At 46.2% G+C, this 20,422-nt stretch overlaps 1 protein-coding gene and 1 long non-coding RNA gene across 10 annotated transcripts in view; one reads left to right on the forward strand and one right to left on the reverse strand.

The window, feature by feature from the left end:
• ANK1 (ankyrin 1) overlaps positions 1-20,422 on the reverse strand; it is a 126,740-nt gene that overhangs the window by 37,846 nt on the left and 68,472 nt on the right. For 7 of the 9 annotated variants that reach the window (XM_083368327.1, XM_083368328.1, XM_083368324.1 and 4 more), the window contains exons 17-29: positions 18,804-19,001; positions 12,843-12,941; positions 12,254-12,352; positions 11,973-12,071; positions 9,301-9,393; positions 9,126-9,198; positions 7,056-7,079; positions 4,399-4,495; positions 3,508-3,589; positions 2,784-2,881; positions 2,427-2,651; positions 1,297-1,451; positions 977-1,188 (exon numbers count right to left, since the gene is read on the reverse strand). In XM_083368327.1, the coding sequence (XP_083224453.1) occupies positions 977-1,188; positions 1,297-1,451; positions 2,427-2,651; positions 2,784-2,881; positions 3,508-3,589; positions 4,399-4,495; positions 7,056-7,079; positions 9,126-9,198; positions 9,301-9,393; positions 11,973-12,071; positions 12,254-12,352; positions 12,843-12,941; positions 18,804-19,001 (1,554 nt within the window). Of the gene's footprint in view, positions 1-976; positions 1,203-1,296; positions 1,452-2,426; positions 2,652-2,783; positions 2,882-3,507; positions 3,590-4,398; positions 4,496-7,055; positions 7,080-9,125; positions 9,199-9,300; positions 9,394-11,972; positions 12,072-12,253; positions 12,353-12,842; positions 12,942-18,803; positions 19,002-20,422 lie in introns of all 9 variants that reach the window. The other 2 variants (XM_083368331.1, XM_083368329.1) reach the window with 2 other exon arrangements.
• On the forward strand, positions 19,010-20,032 carry LOC310643789. The gene is made up of 2 exons (XR_014493155.1): positions 19,010-19,630; positions 19,763-20,032. It is a non-coding gene; the product is annotated as an uncharacterized lncRNA (long non-coding RNA).

A 20,422-nucleotide genomic window follows, 5' to 3' on the forward strand; every position in this document is an offset into this window, starting at 1 on the left:
TAAATAATAAATCTGGATAAATTTAAATATTTTCAAACTTGGATAAACCCAAATTTAAAAAAAAGAGATTCAAGTATAAATTCAAATCAGTAATACTTTTGAATAAATAAAAATAATAATAAATGACATACAAGAGACACATACAAAAGGCTCAGGGCTTGCACCACGTCAGCAAATGCTGCTTTCATCACTTCCACACAGGCACAAGCACAGACTCTTCTACAAACACAAGACACCAACAGCACATTTAAATAAGTCTAGTATGAACCTAATGGTCTTGTTCCTAAAATAGGCAAAGCTTGGTTAGCTTCATCAGAATTTTGGACAGGGAGGTGGGAGGGCAATGTGTGGTTAAGAAATATGTTAGATGATTGATAGGTAGGTAGGTAGGTAGATAGATAGATAGATAGATAGATAGATAGATAGATAGATAGATAGATAGATAGATAGATAGACAGACAGACAGACAGACAGACAGACAGACAGACAGACAGGCATAGATAGATAGATAGATAGATAGATAGATAGATAGATAGATAGATAGATAGATAGATAGATAGATAGAGATAGATAGATAGATAGATAGATAGATAGATAGATAGATAGATAGATAGATAGACAGACAGACAGATAGACAGACAGACAGGCAGAGAGAGAGAGAGAGAGAGAGACAGACAGACAGACAGACAGACAGGCAGGCATAGATAGATAGATAGATAGATAGATAGATAGATAGATAGATAGATAGATAGATAGATAGATAGATAGACGGATGGATGATGGATAGACATAGACAGGCAGAGATAGATAGACATAGATAGACAGGCAGAGATAGACAGACAGACAGACAAACAACAGATAGATAAATGTTACAAGCCCATCCTATTTGAACTATTGTTCAAACCCAGAAAATGACTCAATCCAGTAACCGCATTAGGGATTTGTGAAAGCAGCCACACTGACCATCCTTCAATACCTGCAGAGCCAACTTGACTTTCTTGGTGACTGCCGTTTCAGGAAAGGTGGCTTGGACCAAGGGCACCAAGGAGCTCTGGAGACAGCCCCCTTCTGGGCCAATCAACTCACAGTTCTGGCACACCCGGGACATGACCACAAAGTACAGGGGGAAGTCAGTCGTGATAATACGGCAAATCCTCTTCTTCTCCAACTCTTCCAGACTTTCCAGTTCTGTAAAAGATTAACTGAAGAGTTTTAGAATCCACAGGTCATGAGAGAACCAATGGCTAGTGTGCTGCAAGAAATCAGTCAGGATGACTTCCAGGTAGATGTCCTTACCTTCATCCATCCCATTGAGGACTTGGTCCAAATAACTCTCTGCGTAGTGGCTGCGGTGCTCTTTCCATACAGACCCATTCTCACTGCGTAGGACCACCAATTCTCGGTCACCACGGCCATGCGAGGCAAAATGAGGGATTTCCACAATCACGGGGCTACAGGAGAATTGCATTGTCAATGTGGATGGCCATTGTCTTCACCAACAGTTGAAGACTCTCCCCCAGTACCAAGGCTGTCCAGTGTCTGAGGCATTAGGACACCTATGTGTGTCGGGTCATTTATAAGAAACGCTTTCCCACCGAAACCTCCACTCTATCCATTTCCAATACTAGTGGCTCATGTCCTAAAGATGTTTAGAGGCAGAATTGAAATCTACAGCCAGATTTCCTGGCAGCCAGACTGACAGCAGAGCCAGTCATAGAAGTAGCTTGTTCTGGCTCAAAATTTTGGAAACTATCATTCAGAAATATTTGAAGTGCAACAATTTGAAGAAGCCTGCATCTTTACTATAAAATCATTCCTGTTTTCTATTATTTTTTATTCATTCAATCATGTGTGGTTTTTCAGAAGTGGTTTGCCATGCATTCCTTCCTAGGACTGTGAAAAAGTGGCTGGCCCAAAGTTACCAGCTGGCCACGTACCCAAGGTGGGACTAGAACTGACAGTCTCCTGGTTTCTAACCACCACATCAAACTGGTTCCCATTTGTACTGGGAAATAGGCTAGATAACCAAACGACACACGTACTCAAGAAACCCTACACTGAGACAATTCACAGAACACCTACACCAAACTGTGGAATTACATTTAAAGAACCAAGCCACTTCTGGTGTCCATCACAAAGCAAGGTTAAACAAACGGAGGCTTAATGCAAAATGTGAAGTTCACCCAGGCTTGAGATGTTTCTAGCCCAGAGAACCGCCAGTTCTCGTTCAATCTCTTTTTAATACAACCTTTGGAATAAAAGGATTGTAACATCTATGTGTTCTCAGAAACCTACATCTGGGAGGGAGGGAGAGCTGTCCTTCAGCACTGGTATCCAAGAAACAGTTCAGTGCACGAGTGTCACATGTGACAGCCACAAAGCTGGCCAGCAACTGGGACATATCTGCAGGCAGAGGAAGTTTTCACCTGAGGAATTGTGCTCCAGCAGGGCCCAGAGCAATAATCCTGCTGGCCAGCCCTTCTTCCTCTGCCAGAGGGGGTGGAGCTGTTAGCTTCTGGGGCTTGACCAGGCGGCAGGTGATGCGAGTTGGTGCTGCACACGTCCTGGGTGGAATGATGACCCGAAGGCCATTGTGCCTGCTGCCCCGCATGGAGCCTCCACGGGCATCTACCATGAAACTTACAAGGAACCTGGGAGGGGAGAAGACGACAGATATAGGCATGCAGTGCCACCATCAAAAGACTCAGGCAATGATCTTGTCGTGATTACATGACACCCTTCCTACAACTTCATAAGGGGTTGAGGTGGGAGAGGTGACTCACCCTGTGTGGACAGGGCTGGCTACCGGACTGATGTTGTCAGAGGTCTCTGTGGCAGGACTGCTTGGGATGAGGGACTCTTCGTCAAACTCTTTGGAAGGCTAGATGGAACAGAAACGGGTCTCCTATTAAACCTAGGTTTCGACCTTGCCAATCCATGCCAGGCTCTCCGTGAATGTGACTGTGCATGCGCGCTTCCTTTGACAGCTGTCAGTGCGGCCACGTGGAGCGGCCTATGACAGCTGTCATTTGTGGAATACAATGCAACCTTGACCTCCTTCCCCCAGATGCCATTTTCCACTACAAACCCTCTTCATCCTAACTCCTCTCCATGCAAGGTCTTCCTATTGCCATCCTGGAACCCAGAGGTTCTGGCACCTCGGCCAAAAATGGGGGCACCTGTCCCATGGAGCATTTCCTCATCATTCTTAAACTGAGTTTCACCACATTAGGCTGCTGGGGTGGGGAACGATTTTGGATCAGGGTCTGCTAAGCACACAACGCCAGCTTGGTCTAACATAGGCGTGTCCAACCTTGGCAACTTGAAGACTTGTGGACTTCAATTGCCCAAATTCTCCCACCAGGAATTCTGGGAATTGAAGTTTTCCGTTCTTCAAGTTGCCAAGGTTGGACAGCCCCTGGACTAGTAAGTAATGATCAAGAAGTAAGTAATGATCACACTTTCAACTCCTGCCCACAAACGTAGCCTTGTTGGGCTGGCACTCACCTGCTCGGGTTCCTCCGGCCGGATCAGGACTGTCTCAGGTGTAACGCAAGGGATTCGAGGGATAGCTGGTGATTCCTCCCTTCTGGGTTGCAAAACAAAATTTAAAACAGGAAGAAGAGTGTTGGGAAAACAGGGTGCAATCTGGCCTTCCTTGAAATCCTATCTCCAAGGCCTTAGCAACGTGCCTGAGGTAGGCCGTGAGGCCTCCGTTATGATCTTGCACTGCTCAACTAACACGGATCCATCTATACATGTGCACAGAGATACATGCAGGGGGTGCAAAGGATGCACCTCACAAACAGGCATTGCATCTTCACAATGCACACTCTTTCCCTCGCATTACAACATTGTACTGCAAAGTTACGTGATGCATGACTTTGTACAGCACTGCAAGTACAAGAGGACACGACCCAAAAGTGCTTTTTCCAAAAGGCAGTTGAACTTTTTTTTGTTGCTTTAATACATTTTGCTTCTTATCCAAAAAGCTTCTTCAGTTCTAATTGAGTTAACTAAGTTAGAACTGAAGAAGCTTCTTGGATGAGAAATGAAACATTTTCAAAGAAAATAAAGACAAGAAATTGTCCAGCTGCCTTTTGGAAAAAGCACCTTTGGCAAAACCATATCCTGGATGATTCAGAATCTCCCCAGAGAGTACACAGAATATGAATTATGCATTACGAAGTCACAATTTGGTGTTCTGGCATCACTATGGTTACAAATGGGTGTCTATTTGTCCATAAGAAACAGATGATGGTGCTTTTGATATATGATCTATGAATATCCCAGGCAGATGCTAGATCATCTCATTCAGAGGAACCTGGTCTAAACAATCCATGCTTATGATGATGAAAAGCTGCCAATTTGATGCATAGCAGCCTTTGCATATCTTACGCGTGGTCCAATTTGGGGACAAATTCCACTATTTCTCTCTCATCTTCCTGATACTGAAGTTCCCGCTTCTGCATCTTGGTACCCGGCAGTTCATCTCCTAAAAAAAGAGACAGGGATGAAAACACGGTGCAATCAGAGCTCAAACAAGACAAAAGCAGGGCTGTTGTTGTCCTTGACATACAATAGAGGAAATTCCTGTAGCCTAGAACGGGTAGGCAACCTCGGCTCTTTTATGACTCATGGACTTCAACTCCCAGAATTCCTGAGCCAGCCACGCTGAGGGAAAGGGGAGAGGTTTCCAAGCTGAGCCATGCTGGCTCAGGAATTCTGGGAGTTGAAGTCCATGAGTCATAAAAGAGCCAAGGTTGCCTGCCCCTGGCCTAGAACCTATACCAGGAAGAGGGACAAGGACATCCATTTTCCATGGACCATTCCTGCAGCTATACTTAATCTGGAGCCCTGTTGATCTGCCAGCTCATCCAACCAAACATGTTGCAGGTGCGATTGGACCACAACTCCCAGAATTCCATTGGACCTTCCAATGCAGGTTGAACAAGGCTGGCAAATGCTAGTTTATGGGTCGAATCCTATAGAAGCCCACCAATGTAATGAAAGCGTCCTCCTCCCATGACTAACATTTAATCCAGATGTGTCTTCCTGAATAATATCTGTACAATCTTGAGGTCTCATCTGACTTCATCCTGCAATCAACCACGGCATTGGTATACGGCAGAACAAACTACTATGCTATGAATATATCAAAGAGGGGCTTTTGAAGGGCAGACTGGTATTTTTTTAATGGAGCTTTGAAAAAAGGATTCGAAACATCTTTCTTTGTCCCATTTTCATCACTGGTTCAAAATGCTTTAGAATGCAACTGCAAAATCTGCTTCAATAATGTGGCGGATATTCACAGAGTAGCAATTCCTATTTCAAACCACCATTAATTCTCTGAAAAACAGCAGTTGGCCCTATGTGTGAGGATCACCAGTGGCTAAATGTTGCTAAGCTGGAGGAAGAGTGTTCTTTGTTTTTCAGACGACAAAAAAACTACTCCCTGCTAGAAGAAAACAAGGGATGGGGAAAGAGGTTAGATTGTTGGAAAACCATGAGGAAAGGAGTGGCTCAAATCACTGGAAAATGATAGGGGAAAGCTGGCTTAGATCCTAGGAGGAGATATGAGTGGGAAAGGAAGGTGGTGGTACATGAGGAAATAACAGCCGTTAAGGCAGGGGTGGGGAACCATGGCCCTTTTATGACTGGTGGACTTCAACTCCCAGAATTCCTGAGCCAGCCATGCTGAGGGGAAAGGGAGAGGTTTCCAAGCTGAGCCAAGCTGGCTCAGGAATTCTGGGAGTTGAAGTCCGACAGTCATGAAGGGGCCATACTTCCCCCATGCTGGCTCAGGAATTCTGGGAGTTGAAGTTCACAAGTCATAAAGGGGCCATTGTTCCTCACCCCTGTGTTAAGGAATGAGGGAGAAGTCAAATCAATGCTTGCTTATTTTCACCTTTCTCTTGGTGGTATTTTGAGGTCACTGAAAAAACCTCTTGATGAGGTTTGGGGGTGTTGTTTTTTTTGACATTCTGTTCCATCTCTTGAAAAACCTCCCTGGCTGCCTATACCGGCCAATCTAAAGCAACTCCCCGCAAGCATTCCCTCGTGCTATTTTGTCCCAGAATTAAACACAGGAAGAGGAGGCCATTTTGAGGCTGCAGGCAGCCGAAGAGAAGGCGACACAATGAAGAGGAATGGGACAATTCTCCATAGCCAATTCGTCACAGCCAACTCGCCCTGGGACAATTCAACAATTCCACTTAGCTATTTAAAATGATTTCAAAAATTATTTTAATTTTTGTCATTCGTATGTTATTTTGTCCCTCCTTTGGCATCCTTTCTTTAATGATTCTACTGAATTATTTCTTCCGTCTTAGTGCAACTCTCATCCCTCAACGAGTTGGCCACGGCGAGTTGGTTGTGGTGAGTTGTCGCAGACCCCAATGAAAGGCATTTTTTTTTGGACAGCTTGGCTGCCTCATCACTAAGCACAAAGAGCACCAGACTGAACTTGTCAAAATTGCCTCCAAATTCTCCTCACCCTTGAAATCAACATGAGGTCGAACACTCAGCTGTCAAAGCGAATAGGAACCGCCTGGGGGGGGGGGAAGATGGAAGAGAATTCTGCACAGCACTGGGTGAAAAGCAAGTCAAGAAAAGCCAAGCCAAGTGAGGTAGTCAAAGAAGCTGGGTTATTTTAGGCCAGCATTCGAAGATGTGTGGAATTCGACTCATGCTGGATGGGGAATTCTGGGAGTTGAAGTCCACATGTCTTAGAATTGCGAAAATTGGGGAGCGAAGAGTCAAATAAACCTGCTAGCCATGCCTCCAGCTCCTTTCAGTACCAGATTGCAGTCTAGCATTAAGCAGAGAATCTGCTGCGATGAAATGGTGGTTTGCTCACACAGTCTCCCTGCACCCCCCACCCCTTCAGTCACAGATACAATGGACAGACAGTGGTGGGTGAGCTGCCCCCCCCGGGAAGCCACAGCTGGCGTGGAATGGAGGCATGTGAGGCCCGAGCGTGTCCCGTGTGGGGTGGAATGGTGTCAATGGGGGCGGGCGGGTGAGCCAAACCCACAATAATACACAATCCATACCCAGGAGAGTTACGTGTGTCGTGCCTGTAAAGCAAGAGAAAACAAAGCTGGTTTGTTGGTTGGTTGAAGGTAGTGGAATCCGTTGCCCTAGTTTTGGTCAAGGTGAGAGGTTTCCAAAACTCGGCTACTTTAAGACTTGTGGACTTCAACTCCCAGAATTCCCCAGCCAGCAGGGCTGGCTGGGGAATTCTAGGAGTTGAAGTCCACAAGTCTTACAACTGGCCATGTTTGGAGACCCCTGGTCCAGGCACTGCTGTAAAATTTGGGTCAAAACTGGGGAAGGGGAGGTCGCCCTTTTCTGGTCCTTTTTCCAGAGGGCTAAGGGTGTTAATAGTAGCCAAGTTGGGCTATTTGCAGGATCAAAGCCTCGCATCAAACTGAAGAAAGCAGCCTTAACAGTTTGGAATTCTGTAGACAGGGACTGCGTTGAAAGTCAAAGACAGATATTATGGCGGATGTAAATTGCAATTAAAAAAAAAGAAAAAAGAGGAAAAACAGAGTTGCGATCCTGCTTTCGGTTATGCCTCTACAGCAGAGACAGAAGCCGTTAAGGAAGCAAAGATGTCGAGTTTCTGAATGGCGAAAACCTGGCGTAGCTTCCCATCCCACTTCAGGGTTTCAGCAGATACAGGTTTTCTCGACTTACAGCCACAACTGGGCCCAGAATTTCTGTCGCTGAGTGAGACGTTTGTTAAAGTGAATTTTGCCCCGCTTTACGACCTTTCTTGCCTCAGCTGTCAAGTGAATCACTGCAGTTGTTAAAAGTTAATAACAGTTGTTAAAAGTTAATAACATGGTTGCGAAGGGAAGCCAGCTTCCCCATTGCTTGTCAGAAGGCTGCAAAAGGGGTTCCCATGGCCCTGGGGCACTGTGACCGTCATAAACACGACTCATTTTGCCAAGTGCCCGAATGCTGATCCCGTGACCCTGGGGATGCTGCAATGGTCATAAGTGCGAAAAACGGTCACTTTTTTATGTGCTGTTGTAACTTCGAACGGCCACTACGCAAACTGTTGTAAGTCGAGTTCCCTGTATTGCTAATGCCAATTGAAATGCACGTTTTCCTCTCTGGAGGCTAGGGAGTTTTATATTGTTTTTGTTGAATTGCAAGCTGAGAAAGAGAACGGATCTGGGCCCTCATCCATGCCCTGGCAGGATGGGGATTACAGCTTGCCTTCGGACGTTGTGGGTGCTCCATCACTCGAGGTTTTTAAGAAGAGACTGGACAGCCACTTGTCTGAAATGGTATAGGGCAGGGGTAGGCAACCTTGGCTCTTTTATGACTCGTGGACTTCAACTCCCAGAATTCCTGAGCCAGCCATGCTGAGGGGAAAAGGAGAGGTTTCCAAGCTGAGCCATGCTGGCTCAGGAATTCTGGGAGTTGAAGTCCACAAGTCATAAAAGAGCCAAGGTTGCCTACCCCTTGGTATAGAGTCTCCTGCTTGAGCAGGGGGCTGGACTAGAAGACCTCCAAGGTCCCTTCCAGTTCTATTCTGATTCTGATTGTGCAGCTTTGGGAATCGTTAAGCTGCAAAACTGGTCTATTTTGTTGGATGGAAGGAAAATGGGAGCCACTAGGTCAGGGGTAGGCAACCTCGGCTCTTTTATGACTCATGGACTTCAACTCCCAGAATTCCTGAGCCAGCCATGCTGAGGGGAAAGGGAGAGGTTTCCAAGCTGAGCCATGCTGGCTCAGGAATTCTGGGAGTTGAAGTCCATGAGTCATAAAAGAGCCGAGGTTGCCTACCCCTGCACTAGGTAAAAAAAAACCTGGGATTCTCTCCCTCTCCTGTAGTCAAAAGGACTAGGGCAGTCTGAAGAATGAATGTTGCGGAAAGAGGCACGGAATGCATAGAGAAAAGTGTTATTTTTAAAAATAAAATAGGAGAAAGAAGATCATTTTGGTTCTATTGTCCTTTTTCCTGTCTAACGAGGAAGCAGAGTAGAATATGCTTGTAAACAGGATGTCATTTTCAACACCACTCTCCTCAAAAAGGGGAAACAGCTTGCAAGGATATTCTTGCTAGCCCAATGCGTGGAGCGTATCAGTGCAAACCCCACAGTCCTCACCTTCATCCTCAGATACATCCAGAATCTCATCCACCGTCTCTGGGAAGCTCATCCGGTGCTTGTCACTTAATGACTGCAAGAAGCAACAGGTCAGATGGGAGGGGAGCCTCAAAGCTGTAAGCTCCCTGTGACATCCCCCACCCCCCACCCCACTGGGCTCGGCAGTGGACCTCACCAGGAAGCTGGTCTCGTCGGTGACAACTTTCAGCACATCGGTTACAGAAATGTAGCCGAGTCTCTTGGCGATGGCCAACGGGGTGGCGCCATTCTGCAGAGAGAGAGAGAAAGGGGGCTCCTTACTCGCAATGGTGCAAATCCTGACTGGGATTGTGTGTCAGTCAAAGAGCATTCCAAATTCTGCACCGAACCTGAATTTGGCAGCCTACTTAAAATTATATCCCTGGGCCCAAATCTCTTTTTGAAATCAATGCAGCGGCCTGTCCAGAGTCATCCCCATACTAGGAAGAGTGAAATGTTTCAATTATTCCACTGTCTCGTGTTCTCATCAAGATGACTTGATTTAAATAGTTGTATTTTGAACACTTTATTCCAGGGGTCTTCAAACGTGGCCCCTTTATGACTTGTGGACACGCTGGCGGAGGAATTCTGGGAGTTGAAGTCCACAAGTCATAAAAGGGCCAGATTTGAAGACCCCTGCTTTAAGCAAAGATCTAGCTCCCTTAAGAAATCCATAATGTAGAAAAAGGTGGATAAAATAAGAGGAAGACCAGTAGGAAGGTGGATGAACTCAGTTGCAATGGTACAGGTAGTCCCTGGGCTTACAACCATTCATTTAGTGACCATTTGAAGTTACAGCAGCACTGAAAAAAAAGGGACATGGCCATTTTTCACGCTTATGACCATTGCAACATTCCCATGGTCACATGATGAAAATTCAGACAAACAGCAACGTCATATTTATGACAGTTGAAGTATCCCCGAGGTCACATGATCCCCTTTTGCGACCTTCTGACAAGCAAAGTCAATGGGGAAGCCAGATTCACTTAACAACCATGTTACTAACTTAATAACTGCAGCGATTCACTTAGCACCTGTGGCGAGAAAGGTTGTAAAATGGGGTGAAACTCATTTCACAATTGTCTTGTTTAGTGACAGAAATTTGGGTCTCAGTTGTGGTTGTAAGCTGAGGGCTACCTGTAGTGGGTGCACCGTTGGAAGATCTGAAGGGCTGGGCTGAAGGGAGATCCTCTTGGGGAAAATCCATCTATGCGGTCATTAAGAGTCAGTATCAACCTGATGGCACATAATTCAGTCAATCAATTTGCCTAGTAGAATCTAGACCAAGGGTGGGGAACCTTGGCTCTTTTATGACTCGTGGACTTCAACTCCCAGAATTCCTGAGCCAGCCATGCTGAGGGGAAAGGGAGAGGTTTCCAAGCTGAGCCATGCTGCCTCAGGAATTCTGGGAGTTGAAGTCCACGAGTCATAAAAGAGCCAAGGTTGCCTACCCCTGGCCTAGGCCTAGGCCGCTTTATGACTTGTGGACTTCAACTCCCAGAATTCCTGAGCCAGCCATGCTGAGGGGAAAGGGAGAGGTTTCCAAGCTGAGCCATGCTGCCTCAGGAATTCTGGGAGTTGAAGTCCACGAGTCAAAAAAGAGCCAAGGTTCCCCACCCCTGATCTAGACTAAATCTGAAATTTAGAACCACAGCTTTCGATCATGTACGGAGAGACTGGGTGAATTGATCCAGAAATCACTAAGAAAGCCAATTTGGTCTAATGGTTAAGGTACCAGGCTAGAAAGCAGAAGACTGTGAGTTCAAGTCCTGCTTTAGCTGTGAAAAAGGAGGAGGAAAAATATGTCGATAGGTTTGAGCCGTGGTGGGGCAGTGGTTAAAGTGCAGAACTGCAGGCTAACTCTGTCCACAGCTTGGACTTTGATCTTGAATCTTTATTGTCAAAGTACAACTATGTATACATTGAGATTAGCTGAGCCTCCCTTTGTGCTCCCACCCCCCAACACACAGTGACAACAAACCCTCCATCTTACTACACCATGTGAACCAACTACACCACACACCGGCCTCCCAACTCAATTCTGCATAAAATTCACACAAGTTATTTCTCATTCAAAAGCCTAACAGCCCATGGATAAAAGCCATTTTTCAGCCTGTTGGTACGGCTGGCTATATTCCTGTATCTCCTACCGGATGGTAGTAGAGTAAAGAGATACCGTCCAGGGTGTGAGTCATCCCTGAGAATCTTCCTCACTCTTCCAAGGCAACGAGCCCTGGCGATGTCATCCAGTGGTGTCAGGGAACAGCCCACAATGTCTTGTGCTGTACTCACCACCCTCTGTAATACTTTCCTATCCGCGGCTGTCAGACCAGCATACCAGAACACAATCTTGCCAGGGCTCAAGGTGGACTTGGCCTTCCATCCTTCCAAGGTCGGTAAAATGAGGACCAGATTGTTGGGGGAGCAAGATGCAAGTAATGCTTACATTGTAAACTACCCAGAGAGTGCTGTAAAGCAATATGGGGTGATATACAAGTCTAAAATGCTATTCCGGCTTGAGTTATTTGTAAAAATAATAGGCCGATTTAGGATGAAGTGTTGCATTTCACGATCTAAGCTGAATGTATTTCATGTTGTATATGATCACGATTACCACGAGGACTTGTATGTACACTGAGAGCTTATGCACTGGAAACAAATTCCTTGTGTGTCCAGCCACACTTGGCCAATAAAGAATTCTATTCTGTTCTATTCTATTAAGGAATAAGCAGCTACATTCACACAACTATTTTCCCTTGGCTAGACTTTTTTCTACCATTTGCATTATGTGAACACAACCTGCATGGCCTCTGGCGTGTCCGCACTCACCGAACTGACTTGGTTGGGTGAAGCACCGTGCTTGAGCAAAAGGGTGACTATGTCGGTGTGGCCTTGTTGAGCTGCCTGGTGCAGAGGGGTGTAACCCAGCTGAAAGGGAAAAGAGAGACACCGGTGCAATTAAAAAGACGTGGTGGGCCTCCAACAGCAGGGGTGTCAACAGGTGTTGTGACATCCATAAAAGGGGTGGGGCTTTCGTTGCCTGGTTGTGGCTTCCATCTTGGCTTTTTTGACCCTATCCACCCACCTCTGTGGACAGTCCTGTTCCATACCTTGGTTTTGGCATTGACATCAGCCTGATGCTGGAGCAGAAATTTCACCAGCTTGATATTCCCGTAATGACAAGCCACGTGCAATGGCGTGTAGCCCATCTGGAAGGCAATGATAAAACAGGATAGGCCTCACAACCACCATTAGGCCTCACAACCTCTTCTGGGAACTCCATAGCCTGCTCCAGAACCAGAAGACAGTGAGTTATAGTCCCACCTTAGGCCTGAAAGCCAGCTGGGTGACTTTTTCAGGCCAACCCACCTCACAGGATTGTTGTGGTAGGAAAAACGGGAGGAAGGTGAGTTGGATAGGTTTATATCCTTGAGCTATTGTTTATTATTTGTAAAATAATATTGTTTATTATTTGTAAAATAAACAACAAAGGCAGGATACAAATAAAAAATAAATAAATACTATGGTTTCCCATCTTTGCAAGATTGGAGGTAAATCATCAGGACAAGCAATCCCATCTCGGTTTATTACATTCCCTTTCTCTCTGTCTTAACCCATATAATTTGGCCCCATGCCAGCAATTCTCTGCCTCCTCCTGCTGGGAGGCTGGTCTTGTGGGAATGATGGCAGGGGACTCACCCGAGTTGTCGCGTCCACCTGGACACCATGCCTGAGCAGGTTGTCTGCCACCTGGAGGTGTCCCTCCTGGGCCACCAGATGGAGAGGGGTCAGGCCGCTCTGGAATGAAAAACAATCCAAGTTGCACAAAGAGGAACCTGGAAACTGCTCCTGTGTAGATTCTCACCAGGCTTTCTTCCTTGCATGTTGTCCAAGCAGAGGCTGGTGGAGCTTTTCCAGACACAAGCAAAGGGAGTGGGCCTATCAAGCCCCTATGAGCCCCTACAGCCAAGAAGCTGGTGGCCCTTTCTAACGAAACGAAACTCAAGGTAGAAAAAAGCAACACTTTGCTTTTAGGCATGAAAAACTAAACACACAGGTATAGAATAGGTGATGCCTAGCTGAACAATAGTTACTTGGATCTTGGAGTCCTAATGGACAGTCACTTAAAGATGAGCCAGTCGTGTGCTGCAGCTGCCAAAAAAGCCAATCCAATCCTAGGCTGCATGAACAGAGGGATAGAATCACAACCACATGGAGTTCATACCACTTTATAATGCCTTGGTAAGGACACACTTGGAATATTGTATACAGTTTGGGTTGCCACAATATAAAGATGTTGAGACTCTGGAAAGCGTGCCCAGAGAACAGCAACAAAGATGATGAGGGGACTGGAGGCTAAAATGTATAAGGAAAGGTTGCTGGAATTGGGTATGTCTAGTTTAATGAAGAGAAGGACGAGGGGTGACATGATAGCAGTCTTCCAATATCTCAGGGGCTGCCGCAAAGAAGAGGGAGTCAAGCTATTCTCCAAAGCGCTGAAGGCAGGACAAGAAGCAACGGGTGGAAACTAGTCAAGGAGAGAAGCAACCTAGAACTAAGTTGTTAGTTAGTTAAAGTGGGATGGGTGACAGTTCCTAACAGTGAGAACAATTAACCAGGGGAACAACGTGCCTCCAGAAGTTATGGGTGCTCCAACACTGGAGGTTTTTAAGAGATTGGACAACCATTTGTCTGAAATGTTTAGGGTCTCCTGCTCGAGGAAGGGGTTGGACTAGATGACCTCCAAGGTCTCTTCCACTTGGTCATGAGAGTCAATATTGGACAGAATGCAACTTTTCTTTCCAGAATGCCCTGCAGATTTCAGATAGGCCAAGTTATGTGATGAATGATAAAGAATGCCTTTTATTTTGTTAGGTATTTTGTTAGGTAGTAGTGTGGTGGCGCATCAGCTCCCTCTGGTCCTGGATGAAGCGGATTATTTGGACCCTTACCAATCGGGTTTCAGGCCCGGGTACAGCACGGAGACGGCATTGGTCGCTCTGGTGAATGATCTCTGGAGGGCTCGGGACAGGGGATATTCCTCTGTCCTAGTCCTATTAGACCTCTCGGCGGCTTTCGATACCATCGACCATGGTATCTTGCTGCGGCGTCTCAGGGGATTGGGAGTGGGAGGCACAGTTCTTCGGTGGTTCTCCTCCTATCTCCTGGGACGTTCGCAGTCGGTGTTGGCAGGGGGGCAGAGATCGGCCCCTAGGTCTCTCGTTTGTGGAGTTCCTCAGGGGTCGGTTCTCTCGCCTCTCCTGTTCAACGTCTATATGAAACCGCTGGGTGAGATCATTCGTGGTTTTGGAGTTGGGTATCATCAATATGCCAATGATACCCAACTTTTTATTTCGACCCCAAACCACCCCAGTGATGTCCTCGCTGTGATGTCCCGTTGCCTGGAGGCGGTTCGGGTCTGGATGGGGAGGAACAGACTTCAGCTCAACCCTGACAAGACTGAGTGGCTGTGCATTCCGACATCCCGGGACATTCAAAATGTTCCATCTCTTTCTGTGGGGGGTGAGCTCTTACCCCCCGTGGATAGGGCTAGCAACTTGGGAGTCCTCCTAGATTCACGGCTTACCCTGGAAGATCATGTGGTGGCCGTGACTAGGGGGGCTTTCGCCCAGGTTCGCCTGGTGCACCAGTTGCGGCCCTATCTGGACCGGGATGCCCTGTGCACGGTCACTCATGCGCTCGTGACCTCTCGCCTTGACTACTGTAATGCTCTCTACATGGGGCTTCCCTTGAAGACCACTCGGAGGCTCCAGCTGGTACAGAATGCGGCCGCGAGAGTTGTCTTGGGAGTTTCCCGGTACTCCCATGTTACACCTTTGCTCCGCGAGCTGCATTGGTTACCAGTTGTCTTCCGGGTGAGGTTCAAGGTCTTAGTTATGATCTTTAAGTCCCTACATGGCATGGGTCCGGGTTACCTCGGGGACCACCTGCTGCCGGCGTCAACTCCCCTCCGCCCTGTGCGTTCCCACAGAGAGGGTCTCCTCAGGGTGCCTCCGGTCAGGGAATGCCGACTGGCGGCCCCCAGGGGGAGAGCCTTCTCTGTGGGTGCCCTGGCTTTGTGGAACCAACTGCCGGTGGAGCTCCGGATGGCATCAGACCTCCGAACTTTCCGTCGTGGCCTGAAGACCCATTTATTTGAATTAGCTGGTCTGGCCTGACGGGGGAGTTGGGTTTTAAATTGTTGTTTTAGAATAGGATTATTGTTTTTAACTGGGCACTGATTTAATCTTTGTTTTAACTTTTGTATTGTATCGTATTGTTATTTATATGCCCTGTGAACCGCCCTGAGTCCCTAGGGAGAAGGGCGGTATACAAATTAAATAAAACGTAAACGTAAACGTAAACGTAAAATAACTTTGCTCCATGTGTTTTTTTAATACACTTTTAAATATACATTTTTTAAAAAAATATACTTTTAAAAAGTATATTTTTGTTTTTCTTGCAGTGATGGCACCCTATACCTAATCAAGAAGAGACTCAACCTAGAACTAAAGAGAAATTTCCTGACAGTTAGAGCAATTCATCAGTGGAACGGCTTGCCTCCAGAAGTTGTGGGTGCTCCAACATTGGAGGTTTTTAAGAACAGATTGGATACCCGTTTGTCCAGGATGGAATAAGGTCATCTGCCTTGGGCAGACGGTTGGACTAGAAGACCTCCAAGGTCCCTTCCAGCTCTGCTACTCTGGCTCTACTGGTGCCATATCTCTTTCTAATGCAAACAGAAGCTGTTCCTCAAGGAAAGCCAGATCAAGAAACAAACCCCAAAGAGATCCCTCAAATGTTACTTTATTGTTATTGTTGTTGTTAGCTGTGAAGTCATGTCCGACCCATCGTGACCCCATGGACAGCGTTCCTTCAGGCCTTCCTGTCCTCTACCATCTTCTGGAGTCCATTTAAGCTCACGCCTCCTGCTTCAGTGACTCCATCCAGCCACCTCATTCTCTGTCATCCTCTTCTTCTCTTGCCCTCAACCTCCCAGCATTAGGCTCTTCTCCAGTGAGTCCTTCCTTCTCGTTAGGTGGCCAAAGGATTTGAGTTTTAGCTTCAGGATCTGGCCTTCTAAAGAGCAGTCAGGGTTGATCTCCTCTAGGACTGACCGGTTTGATCGCCTTGCAGTCCAAGGGACTCGCAGGAGTCTTCTCCAGCACCAGAGTTCAAAGGCCTCGATTCTTTGGCACTCAGCCTTTCTTACGGTCCAGCTTTCACCGCCATACATTGCAACTGGGAAGACCATGGCCTTGACTATACACACTTTTGTTGACAGGGTGACATCTCTGCTTTATTGTTATAGGCTGTATTAAACACTCTTAAATGTATGTCCAAAACCACCCCCTTTTCAATGACAAAGCCTCTTTCTGAAAATTTCTCAGCCTCTTTCTCATGCTTTTAACTTTTCTAGGGCTGGGCAGCCCCTTGACCTCCCTAAGCAACTTCTCAAGGCCAGAGGTAAATTCATCTGAACTTAATCTTCTACTTCCTATCGTTCAAGTCTTGATCTGGATCAGGCCGATATGTTTCAGCTATTTCCTTGCACAGCTTTCCAGATGGCGTGCTATCCTGGTCACTCTTGTCACAACAGGTGGTTTGTGGTTCTCTGTTTGGGAAAATCTCCGAGGGTAGCATTTTGAGGACAATCAATTCCCAAGCCAAGTAAAACGTCCAACAAGGGGGGGGCAGAGGCAGACCCGCACAGATGGTACTTCCTCACTTGATTTCATTTTATTTTTAATGAAGAGAGGCCAAAAAGGCTCCAGGGCAGATCTTTATTTTCAGTAAAAATTGGCAGTGTACAAACTGAAGAGGAATGCTTCTGGTGAGGAGAGAATTTGATCTCCTCCAACAGTGGCCAAAAAAATGTTTATAGAAAACCCACAAATAAAAAAGGATAAAGCAACAGATTCCATCCAGTTGCTAATCCCTGGCAATTGCCTTTAAAGCATGGAAAGACGTTGACCAACCCTACTCATTAATAGGTGTGAGGACTGCCTTGCTCGCTGGATGTCTGGCGCCTCCTTTAATCCACGACTGTTTTCGCTCTCTTAAAAATCTCTTTTTCTCCCCTGGTACTTTTACAAGAGGTACTTGGCAAATTGCAGATGTGCAACACAACTTGATGTGTTTCTGTTGCGTTACTATCAGCTGTACCCCTGGGGTTAAAGAAAAGCATCTGCCATTTGTAGAGGCAAGGAAAATCAAGTCAGCGTGCCTCACCTGAAACTTCTGGAAGGATTATGAGATTAACTAGATTTGGTTCTAGAACAATGTTTCTTCACCTCAGCAACTTTACGATGGGTGGACATCTGCTCCCAGAATCCCCCAGTCAGCATGCTTGAAGCTATGTGTACTTCAATTCCCAGAATCCCCAGCCAGACTACTTCTGACCTACGCTCTTTCCTCCGTGATCTGAAAACTCACCTATTTGAACAAGCTGGCCTGGTCTGATGGGTTTGGGGTATTTTAATTGTAATTTTAATTAACTTTTTACTGCAATTGGGCTATTCTATTTTATTTTATTTTATTTTATTAATTTAATTTTATTTAATCTATTTAAATATTTAAGATGAGCACCGGCCCCTAGAGTTGGAAACGACTAGCACGCATGTGCGGGGGAACCTTTACCTTTACCTTTTTATTTAATTCTCATTTTAACTTTTGTATATTGTATTTTTATTGCATTTTATTGCCCTGTACACTGCCCTGAGTCCTTCGGGAGAAGGGCGGTATAGAAATTAAATAAATAAATAAATAAAATGTGTGGACTTCATCTCCCAGAATTCCCCAGGAAGCACTCTGTCTAGGGAATTCTAGGAGTAGACACATCTTAAAGCTGCTGTGGGGGAGAAACACTGGAGTAGGGAATGGAAAAGAACTCCTTTAAATGAGCAAAAACAACAGGAAAATGCGAAGTGGACTACTCTAGATTCACACTTATTTAACTGAATCGTTTCTTGGAAATCTAGTAGCAATTCTCCTAGAGACCCCACTCTGAACATTACTATTTAAAGAACATGACAGAGCAGTCGTGTTAAGGGAAGCGTTGCCAAACGCAACAATGCCACTGATGACCCTTTGCAGAAATAAATCCACCTGGGGGGAAAATATTAATACAATCATAGAACCATAGGGCTGGAAGGGATCGTGGAGGTCTTCTAGTCCACCCCCCTAGTCAAGGCAGGAGACCTTAGGAGAACCTTGTGGGGACGTGTCCTGGCCCAACTAAGCTGGAATGAATTTCCTAATATACAAACGAAGCCCGAATGAACCTTCAACGGAGTCCACATTCTAACTCTTGCAGGGGCCATTTAGATGCTCATGAGAAGAAGACGGAGAGATTAGGCTTTGAGTTTTCACATGGACAAGGTTTCAGGTGATCCTGGCCCCCTTGAGGTATGCTCAAAACGTTGGGAAATCAGCGCCAATCAGAATAGGCAGCAATGAACTCAGTTATTTCATACTAGGCAACCTTTTCCTTATTCCTCCATCATTGCTTATTCCTCCATCATAGCCAAAAGACAGGAATAAAACAGCTTCTCACCTTCTCCTGATCAGGAGAGATGGGAGACCTCTGTGATCCTCTCAACCCTTCCCTGAGTCCCCACCATCCTTCCGAGGAGGTAACAAAGAGAAAGATCTACTCACCTTGTTTCCAAGGTTGCCATTCGCCTGCTTGGAGAAGAGCAGCACCACCATGTCTGCGTGGCCCTCCTGGGCCGCCAGGTGCAGCGGCGTCATTCCCTGCGTGGATTCCGCATTGGCAGAAGCACCATATTGCAGTAGGCTGCAAGCCACCTCCATTTGGTTCTGCCTGGCCGCGATGTGCAAAGGAGTGTACCCGTTCTGTCACAGAGAGATCAGCAGGAAAGTTGCAGAGAGATCAGAAGGCCGGATGTCTCCGAGCCTTTGGTCCTTGAGGAGCTAGAACCAAGCCCTTGCACGGTTCAAGCTCCAAGGGGCTGGGGGTTCAACTGTACGATGAAGGGTTAAGGGAGCTAGGTAGGTCTACCCTAACAAAGAGAAGACTTGGCAGTCTTAATATCTGAGAGGCTGTCACAGAGAAAAGGGGGCTGACCTGACTAGAAGCAATGGGTGGAAGCTCCTTAAAGGGAGATCCTACCTGGAACTAAGGAGAAACTTCCTGGCAGTGAGAACAATTAATCAATAGAACAGCTTGCCTCCAGGGCTTATGGGTGCTCCATCACTAGAGGTTTTCAAGAACAGATTGGACAACTATTTGTCTGGGATGGTATAAGGTCTTCTACCTTGGGCAGGGCGGGTGGACCAAGACCTCCAAGGTCCCTTCCAGCCCTATGATTCTATGTTCTATGATTCCAAATTCTGGGGAGCCCAGGTGTATCGTTCTTCCATCCTTGCTTTAGGCTTGGAGAGTAGTTCCAGGATGAGCAATAGTCAATGGTGATGGCTCTTGGACTGCATCCCTACCCGTGCTTAGTCTAGCTCAGGAGTAGGCAATCTTGGCTCTTTTATGACTCGTGGACTTCAACTCCCAGAATTCCTGAGCCAGCATGGCTGGCTCAGGAATTCTGGGAGTTGAAGTCCACGAGTCATAAAAGAGCCAAGGTTGCCTACTCCTGGTCTAGCCATTTCCTAGCCTGCTTATCTGGCTGGGCTTTGCTAGTTTCAGCACTGTAGTCCTTAGGGTTGTGATATCCCTAAAAAGGTCACATCTTTTGTTCTAAACCAACTTCTCCACTTCTAACCACTGACAGCTTTGTTGGGGGGGGGGGAAACCACATCTAGGAGAATCGGTGCCATTAGGCATTGAAAAATGGGGTGACACTCCAAAGTGCTTGGAGTTGCTGAGACGGAAATCTTTCTTATTGGAATGTTGCATAAAAATAAAATAACAATCTGACATCACACCTCTGCCCCAGTGACACATGTAAACTTTTTTTTAAAACTCAGGGTGGGCCACCTCTCCTGTTTTCTTTTCTAGACCAGCAAAAGCCATGTTCCCGGGATAAAGAACAGCCCCTGAGTCATTGCAGGACTACACATCACATCCCCAGAAAGTTGTCAGGAAAAGTTGAAGAGGGGGATTTATCTTTCTTTCTTTCTTTCTTTCTTTCTTTCTTTCTTTCTTTCTTTCTTTCTTTCTTTCTTTCTTTCTTTCTTTTTCTTTCTTTCTTTTCTTTCTTTCCTTTCTTTCTCTTCCTTTCTCTTTCTTTCTTTCCTTTCTTTCCTTTCTTTCTTTTTCTCTCTTTCCATCTCTCCCTCCCTCTTTCTTTTTCTTTCTTTCT

The sequence above is a fragment of the Vipera ursinii genome (genome assembly GCF_947247035.1).
Source record: "Vipera ursinii genome assembly, chromosome: 8".
Taxonomy (NCBI): domain Eukaryota; kingdom Metazoa; phylum Chordata; class Lepidosauria; order Squamata; family Viperidae; genus Vipera; species Vipera ursinii.